General features: G+C 64.1%; 1 protein-coding gene across 1 annotated transcript in view; it reads left to right on the top strand.

Moving 5' to 3' along the window:
• Positions 1-875: 875 nt before the first annotated feature.
• The window catches only part of MYOM2 (myomesin 2), a 56,942-nt gene continuing 48,582 nt past the window's right edge, over positions 876-9,235 (top strand). The window contains exons 1-3 of the mRNA XM_025049018.1: positions 876-1,065; positions 4,489-4,607; positions 9,019-9,210. Coding sequence (XP_024904786.1) covers positions 4,501-4,607; positions 9,019-9,210 — 299 coding nt within the window. The 5' untranslated portion in view covers positions 876-1,065; positions 4,489-4,500. The remainder of the gene's footprint in view (positions 1,066-4,488; positions 4,608-9,018; positions 9,211-9,235) is intronic.

Genomic DNA, 9,235 nt, shown 5'->3' with positions numbered 1-9,235 from the left:
GGCGGGGGCAGTGCAGCTGGCACCGGGGTTTCGCTCACACGCTGCCCACCGGTTTCGCTGGCCCTGGCTCCGTTTCGGACGGACTAGATGTGGGGACGCGGAGGTGTTCGGGGTCCCCAGCACGCCCACTGATTACTCCTCATTTTCGTAACAGACTTACATGCTTGTCACTGCCCACGGGCTGCAGATGGGAGAACAGCCCCCAGCCACAGTGACCAGCTCGCCTCTCCGTGGTGAGCTGTGCTGGACCCGTCCCCCGGAACCTGGGGTCGCGGGCCGTCCCCATGGCCCCTCCTCCTGGCCACGCACACCAGGTCTCAGCTCGCGGCCGTGCCGGCTCGTGCTATTTATATGTGGACACAGGCTGTGCAGAAGCATGGACGCCCTGCTGTCTGGGCGGTGGCCATAAACACGGGGTACCTTGCCAGCTGCCCGGCCCCCTTAGGTAGGCGGTTCTTGCTAAAAAAACCGCAGGACGGATCCAAGCCAAAGCTGGACTCGTTTTTGAAATCGGTACCGGAGAGACACGATCAGAGCCCCAGGCCCAGGGCGGCCTCGCCTTTCCGTGGGCCGGTGGCTCTCGGAGTCCGAGTCTCGGCTGACCCAGGTAACGCTGCCCGAAGTTCAAGGGCTTCTCGCAGGCTCCCCTGGAAGGTCCACGTCTGCCCCAGGGGACCTGTAGCTCACAGGGATCGGAAACGGGCCTGAGGCTTCATGTTAAGGTTGGAGGAGGCTGAGGTGCCGGAGCCCCGCCCGCCTCTGGGCCAGCAGCTGGCTCGCCGGTGCCCGGGCGAGAAACGCTCTGTGACTCAGGACGGCCGCTTCTCACGCCCGCATTCTTCCGCCGGCCCGGATCCGCCCCTCTTGAGATCGGGCTGGTGATTTACGAGGCGGTGTCGGTTTGGGCCGGTGGCCCGTGGGTCTATATATAGTGCCTCCTCGGCCGTGAGTCGGGGAGCTGGACAGGCTTGAGGAGGGGACTCAGCTGTGCTGTCCGGCCGGAGCCTGGAGCGGGTCAGCTGGGCCGGTGCCACTTGTCCTGCGGGCCGTCGTCCCTTCTCTGGGGTAGGCTCCCTTTCTTCCTCCCCTTTGCGATCAGGCTTAGGGGCAGGGGGCAGCGGCTGTGCGGGCCCGGCTGCCCTGGGGTGTCCTGGGCGTGCCCGTTTCGGGGAGAAGACGTAGCCCTCAGCTCCGCTCTTCACGGGGAAAAGCGGACGCCGAGATCTGTGGTCTGCGATCCTGGGCGTGCCCTCATTTCTCGGAGTCCTGGCTTCGCTGTGGTGGCCCCCCACGCCCCTCCAGGGCGTCTCCCTGTCACCCGACGTCTGCAGTGCTCCCCCAGGTCCCAAGTCAGTCGATTGACATCTGCAGTTTCTGAGTCTCAGGACAAAGGGACCTGCGGGCAGAGTGCAGACTCGTAAAGGGATCTAGGTGCACTCAGCACAGACCCCTCATGTGTCTGCGTGTCGGGGACGGGAAGGAGGACAGCACAGCTGGCCCGCGCCTCCCTCAGAGGGACGGTCACCACGGTGCTTCCTGTCCCGTGCTCTGGTGTGTGATGGCCCCGCAGACTCCAGCTTCTGTCCCCGTCCACATTCCGGGAACGCCGCTGCCAGACAGGCAGTGGGGTGGGAGCCCGCACGGCCGGGGCGGGGTGGCGGGGGGGGAGGTGCCCCCCGGGCTGCGGTCCCAGAGTCACCGTCCTTTCCTGCTGTGGAGAAGTCAGACAGGCATCAAGGGGCCGCTGGAACCCGGGTGACTTAAAAGGTTATTTAGCAAACGGAGCCTGGGTTACATCTGCCGCTGATCTGCACAGAGCTGTCATTGAATCGAGGACTGTCACCTACCTGTCTGTTCTTTACAAAACTAAGGAGAACCCATGGGGAAAATTTTATGGAATGACATATTTTAAACATTTTTATTGAGGTGACATTGGTTGATACAATTATATAGGTTTCAAGGGCACGATTCAATAACATGTCACCTGCATATTGCGTGCTCACCGCCCGAAGTCATAACCGCTTCTGTCGCCATGTATTTGACCCTGTTGCCCTTGGTCAGCTCCCCCTCCCGCTCCCCCGGTCACCACTAGACTGTCGTCTGTGTCCACGAGGTCTTGCGTGAGTCTTCGCTTGCTGCTTTCGGCGTCTCGCCCCGCGGGTGAGCGAGCGTGTGGGTCACAACATTTTCCGCCGACTGTTCGCTCGGCCCGGGCTCCCTAGATCCGCCCACGTCGTCACGACGGCAGCGTCTCCTCCGTGGCCGACGGTCCATGGCAGGCGCGCACCGCACCTTCCTTGTGCTTTCGAGGCCGCCGATGTGTTTTCGGCCGATGTCGGTGGCCCTGGGCACACTCGCTGCTTCCCGAAGTGGGCAGGAGCGGTGCCCGGTGCACAGAGTGCGCAGGGGACGTGTGTCCCTCGGGAGACCACTCCAGGTGGCCTGCGAGTCAGAGCGAGGGACACAGAGCTGCGTCCCCGCGTCCCCGCTGGGTCCAACCATGGGATACGGAGCTGCGTCCCGCGTCCCTGCGGAGCGCCCGCTCCCCGTGCTGGCCTGAGGAGGGTGTCACGTCCGGTCACTGCCCGGAGCCTAGGCGGCCGGCCGCAGGCTGGCTCCAGGATGGCTGCTCACTGTCTGCAGGCACGGCCGACCTCGACTGGCCAGACAGGAGCGTGGGGCCCAGCGTGTGAGCACGGCCGTCTTCAGGGTGTGGCGGCCGCGGTCAGACCGGTCAGCACGGCGTGTCCTCTCCCGCCACCGAGGCCCCTTTTGGACCCTGTCCTCTGCCAAGAAGCACGAGCGGCTTGGAGGCCATCTCGGCGCAGGCCCGAGTGAACACCGCCGTGGGACGTCTCCGCCCCCGGGGGCTGTCCTGGGCTTGCCGTGGGCCGGGGAACGAGTCTCGGCGTGCGCAGTGGCTCAGAGCAGTGACGCTGGCCCCCAGCGCGGTGTGACTTCCGTTCCGAGCCTGCCAGCACCGCACGGCGGGCTGTGTGTGGTCACGGGGCGGCTGCTCTGAAGTCGCACCTTGGCGGGGGGTCGGAAGTCCCGCTGAGCGGCCGCTGGGGCACTTCAGACTCCGAAGCGACAGACCACAGCAGAACTGACGGTGTCGGGGCGGCCGCTGAGGTTGGTTTCCGCGTGCCGAGCACAGCACCGCCATCACTCAGGTCACTGTGGACGTCAGACTTAGCGGGACGAGCGCTCAGCGGGGCCACGCAGCGCGCCGGAGCCAGGGCTGGGGGCTGGGCCCATCAGACGGCGACACCTGTGCGCTTGGCCTTGACGGTGACGCCGCGTTCGGAACCGCGGCTGGCTGCAGGTTCCATCACGTGCACCGTTGTGTCCTTATTTATAGTCACACTTGTGCTGGAGAGTGGGGGTGACCTGGCATCTGTCCCCACCCCTGGGCTCCGTCCCTGTTGTCCCCTGGGCGGGTGGCGTCCCCTGTGGCTGGGCCGTGGGGTCTTGCTCAAGAGCTCCTTCCTTAAGTCAAGGCGAATTGCTTTAATTTAGACGCAAATGACAAAAAATGGAGCTCAGATTTGGAGAAGTTCTTTTGCCTCTTTACTTGAGAAATAACCACAGAGATTTGGGAATACATTATTTTTAGAGAGAGCCAGAGAACCCAGGAAGTTGATATTTTACTTATTTTTGGGTGAACTTAGGTAGCAAGAGGCCAGTGGTATAAACACTGGCGCTAATTCACGTTCCCAGGTCCCATCCCAGATGGAGCTCAGCTCTTTCCTGTTTTGGGAGCATTTGACCAAAACGCGCTGACTCCCCCGCCCCGGGCTCCCACGCTGGGCTCGGTCCCCATCCCCCTCGTTCCACCGAGGCAGGTCTGCAGTCTGAGCGTGGTTTAGGAAGGGATCTGGAAGGTTCCGTGCTCACCGGCTCCATTTCTCAAGCCCCCTTTCAAGCCGCGCGGGCCCCTCGCTCCCGAGGCGGACACGGAGAGCCCCGTGTGTGCTCACAGCCTTCCGGGCGTGTCCCCCTCGCGCCCCTGTCACCTCCCGGGTCCTGCCTCCTCCCACCCCGTCACCGCCTGTCAGCCCGCCGTCCAGCGGCGCTCGTCTCGGATGCCGCCGGCCGCGGGGCACCTGCCCGCCGCTGGGTCCTGCTCTCGCGTTCCGTGTGCTCGCTCGGTCTCTAATCTGTGTTTTCATGACTTTACCCTTATCGCTCATGTTGCCTCGAACTCACTAAACATTCTATAAACATCGATTGAGTTTATAATTAAAGGAGACGCGTGGCCCGAGCTTCTAACTTACGGAGGCAAATGAGAAACGAAACCGGGTCGCGAGGAGCTTCATCGGTGCCGGGGCCCCCAGGCCAGCGATATTTACGCTTGTGCAGCTCCCTCCCGCTCACCACCCACAGCGGGTTCCCTTTGGGGCGACGCACAGAGTTCGCGCAGCCGCGGCAGGAAGCCGCCTGCGTTGGACACGGACCTCAGTGCTGGTGGTCACTCTTCATTCGTAGGTGTGAACCAAGATGTCGCTTGTCGCTCTGCCCTTCTACCAGAAGAGACACAGACACTTCGACCAGTCGTACCGGAACATTCAGACGCGGTACCTTCTGGATGAGTACGCGGCAAAGAAGTAAGTTTAAACACACGGGTGGGACTCGCGCTTCGGTCACGGGCGTCTGGCGTTTGAAGGCAGGGAGCTCCGTCCACTGCTGAGACCTGAGGGGACCTGGTTTGGGGGGTGGTCAGGGATGGCGCTGCTCCCTGATGCCTGTCTTCAGCGCCATAGGGGAACACGGCTGACCGGCTGGGCAGTGGCCTGCATGCCGAGTGCTGCATGGCATCGCGGCACCCTGCAGACCCCGGCAGAGTCTGGCAGACCCTGGCAGACTGGCTCTGAGCCTTAGCTTAGGGCAGGATGGCAGAGACTTTCGTACGTGCCCGTGGCTTCGCTCCTCCCCACGCATCTGCTATGACTAAACAGTCCCCCGAAGGCGGGGCCGGGGGACAGGGAAGCTGTGGCCAAGCAGAGGGGGGCGGACGCCGGAGTCAGTAACGACCTTGCCACGTTGATAATAAAAGCAGCAGGAAACACCTCATTCTCCGCGTGAGGGCCTGGGGCGCAGCCACAGCTCCGCGAGTCCTCACGCCCCAGCCGCCGGCGGCTCCGCGGTTTCCATGGCCGATGAGAAGGTCGAGCTGCAGCGTGGAAGGCACAGCGGGCGTGGCGTGCCCCCTCCCGCCTGTGCGCATGTCACCAGCACCTATATTTAGCAGGGCCTGTGTTCCTTGTGCTCAGCTGCCACCCACCTAATAAACGAGGCCAAGTATTTGCAGCCCCTCCCAACAGCCTCGGGGGCTGCGGGTCCCGTAAGACATGTGAACCCGGGGTGCTGGGCCAGGGCTGTGGCACGCGTAGGCCCCGGGGGACATTGCCGGGGCGGTGGGCGAGCTGTCCATGACGATGACCCTCTGCGGACGGGCAGTGCCGACGGGGCTGGTGGGACGCAGAGAGGGGGACGTAGGTTTGAGTGTGTACATATGTGTGTGCACACACGTCTGCATGCCGCACACATGCTCATAACACACGTGGACATGTGTGCAGGAGTGCATGCCAATGCGTGCGTGCGCTGTGCATGTACACATGTGAGCGTGCACGTGCGTGCATCGTGCCTGTTTTCATGCACAAAGCCAATGCGCGGGCAAGCGTGTAGTGCATGCACGCCTGCGCACGTGCGTGCATGCGTGTTCCTGCATGTGCGCGTGTGCGTGCTCCAGGGAAGGGTTTGGTGTGCGCACAGAGCGTAACGTTGTCCGTTGTCACCACTTCCGCGCTGTCCTACGCCTGACGTTTCCGGCGCCCGCCAAGGCGCGCCTCGTCCCTGTCGTCTGCCCAGACGTCGTCTTCCCAGAGGGCTCCCAGCCTGCCATCGCCCGGAGGGTCGACCTGCAGGCTCTGTGCGAGGAGGCTGAGCCCCGCGCCGGAGCAGGAGCAGCATGAATCCGAGAGAAGGTGACGCTCGCAGCCCCTCAGCCGCTGCAGCCGGGCGGAGCCAGGCGTCGCCGGGGGTCGCAGGACCCGGCCCGTCCTGCCGGGGACCGGGCGGGTGCCGAGGTCAGGGCGGCGCAGGGGCCTGGCTGGCGGGAGCCTGAGGGGACAGGGAAGGCGGCCTTTGCTTGAACGCGAAGCCCCAAGCGCGTTTGTCCGTCGCTGGCTTGTCCCTCGCGGCCGGTGCCTCAGCAGATCCTGACAGGGACGCTGCTTGGCGCCATCTTGCAGAAGAGAGCCGTGCGGTGCAGAGAATGCCCACCCGTGCCCGGGGCCCACGCCTCCCACGCGCCGCCCCTGGCCTTCGGCCTGTCACCGCGTCACACAGCACTCAGCCTGTCCACACGGGGCGGCAGCAAAGCGTGAGGACCTAACGGTTCACAGCTAATTTTGAATCTCACCAGCGGCCTCTGGAGCTGGCAAGGAGCAGCGGGCAGGGGCGCGGGGTCAAACGCGCATTTCCGCAGCGGGGCGGCGTCCCTGCCAGCTGTCCCTGTGGGAACCGCGTGTGACGGGCTCTGTAAACGGGCACATGCCCGGCTCGCTGGACTCGCGCGTGAGAAGGTGGCACAGGACGGTGACGGGTTGATGGCCGTGTCAGCCCTCGGCCGTTCCGGAGAAACAGGCGGCGACCTCCCGCGGTGTCAGGGACAAAAGAGGCCAGCGCCCCACGCCGGCCGTCACGCGACGCCTGCTCCGTTTCTCCCCTCCCTGGCGCTTTGCTTCTAGGGGGGTGTTGCTGTCTCTCTGAACCACTGAGAACCTGAAGGAAAAGTGAGGTGTGGGTTAGCAGGCTCCATCGCGCAGGTCGCCCTGTGACCAAGGAATCCGTTTAATAAAAACAAGGCGTAGCTGAGCAGATACTTACATTTTAAAATTCAAATTGTCTTCCAAATGCCTAGGGGAATTTGCCACATAAGTTTATTTTCTCATGAAGTGAATACTTTTTTTTTGCAAAAGGGTCACTTCGAAGTGTGTACGTTTAAAATCTGGGCTTGCCGGTATCGGCTTATTTGGGAAAGCGCCCACCTGTCCGTTGCGGCCCGGGGGTCAGAGTGCTGAGCATTATCGTACCAGTTCTGCCTGCTGCAGCTGGGAACAGATCGCATAGACGTCCTGTGCCTCGGTTTCCCCAGGGGCGGGATGTGGAAAGGATGCATCCATTGCTTTGCACAGTCGGGGAGCGGGTCACCGTAATTCACGTGGCTTCAGCAAACGGCCTCTGTGACACCCCTGGCTGCTGGAGAGCTTCCTGCGGCAGGGCTGGCCGCAGCGGCAGACCCGCCCCGGGCCAGGACGGCTGCGGCCTCCAGGTCCCTGTCCTGCCCGGCGGGTGCAGCCCACGCCGGTGGCACCTCACCCGCTGCGGCTGAGCCGTCTGCTCCGGAGCTGTGCGTTCCCTGTACTGCCCAGTGGGTGCGGCCCACGCCGGCGGCACCTCACCCGCTGCGGCCGAGCCGTCTGCTCCGGAGCTGTGCGCTCTGTGACCTCACCGTGCTTCATCCTCGACCCGCGTGCGTGCCTCCCACGCCAAGGACCCCTTTGGATTTAGTTCTTTCCTCCTTTACAAGGACGTCCACGCGAGGGCGGGGCTTGGTGAGCGGGGCCACGGCCCCTCGAGGTGCGGCTCAGTCCCTGCCCAGTCCCTGCCCGGGCAGCCTGCTTGGAGTTAAAGGAATTCGTCCGTTTCAACCTCTGTTGCTCTCGCTGGCCTCAGGGGTACGAGAAGCACTTACTGATCCCCCAACCCCAGAGGCAGACGTCAGTCTTGGGAAAGACGAAGCTGTGGGTTTGTCAGCTGCGTTACCAGCTCGTCTTGACGTAGACACACCGGCGAGTATGCACGTCCCTCCACGGGGCGCAGCAGGGTGGGAAGGCCCCTTTGACACCCATACTTCTGTCTGGGAGAGAAATGGGGCTCCCCGTCACGCGGGCCGCCCCGGGCTTGTCCTGGGTGTGCATGCGTGTCGGATGACGTGACTCGGCCCAGGAGGCCCGCAGTCCTGCTGCGCCCCACAGACCAGCCGACGTGTTTTCTCTAAGAACCGAGCCCAGGACCGGATGAGGGGAGGCTTTTCCCCGAGACGGACGGTCACAGGGCAGCAGGCCAGGGAGCGGGCGTCCTGGCTTGGTTGGGACCTGAGGATGTGGCGGGCAGCGGACAGAGGAAGCTCGGGATCAATGATGCCGGCTCCTGGGTGGACGGTGCCGGGGCTGGCGGGGGTCACCCCCGGGCTGGGCGCTGTTGGGGGCCCACAGAGACGGGCTTGGCCGGAAGGCGCGTGCGCCCCCCCGCTTTGCCCCACAGACTGGAGAGGCGGACTCATCCACTTCACTCTTCTGATTTTTCTAGAATACAGGCTTCGTCTGTCTGTATCTGTTGATTCTGTTGGAAGGCTTTAGCTCAGCCCTAAGTTCTCTCAGTGATGGCGCCTTCTCGGGAAATCTGGTGGCTTCCGTGTGGCACCAAGCAGGAGGAAGCTGCTAGCAGGCTCAGACCATCCCAGACTGCCGCCCGGGGTGCTGACCGTAAGGGAGGCCTGACCCAGATCCCAGCCCAGCCCTGGCCGCCTGCCGCAGGGGCCTTGGTGACCATGTCCTGCCGAGTCGCGGTGCTCTGCCCCGCCCCCGTGCAGCCCCGGAGATGGGGTCCAACAGGTCCCTCGCTTAAGGGGTTTGACGCTTAAGGGGTTTCAGGCTCATCTTCCGCTCTCTCCGGGCCGGCTGCTGTCCCCAGACCCTGCACAGGTGGGACATGCCCGGTGCCGGGAAAGGAACAGCGGTCCCAGGGGCCGCTCACAGCCATCGCCCAGAGCAGCCGGCCTTTGTGCACGGTCCCGGGTGAGGGGACCGCGGGGCGCGCCCCGCCGGGGCGAAAGGCTCCCGTGTCCTCTGTGCCCCGCGGGGAGTCCTGGGGGCAGCACGCCGGCCCCCACGGCAGCTACCCGCGCCCTTTTCCTGCACACCGAGCAAAGTCCCGTGTTCGCTCCCGCAGGTACCAGTCCCTGGTGGCTTCGTACGGAGAGGCCAGGCGGCAGCGCTTCCTCAGGGAGCTGGCCGAGATGGAGGGGAACGTGCACGAGGCCCGTTTGCAGGCTCGGGAGAAGCTGGACAGACACGCCGTGGAGCAGGTGGTGGGTGGCGCGGTGGCTCCTGCGGGGCGGGTCACGGCGGGTCCTCGGGGTGAGTGGGGTGAGTGGGGTCCTCGGGGT

The sequence above is a fragment of the Pteropus alecto genome, unplaced genomic scaffold (assembly GCF_000325575.1).
Source record: "Pteropus alecto unplaced genomic scaffold, ASM32557v1 scaffold35, whole genome shotgun sequence".
NCBI lineage: Eukaryota > Metazoa > Chordata > Mammalia > Chiroptera > Pteropodidae > Pteropus > Pteropus alecto.
The sequence above is the reverse complement of the archived record's forward strand: the minus strand, read 5'-3'. Positions and strand labels throughout refer to the sequence as shown.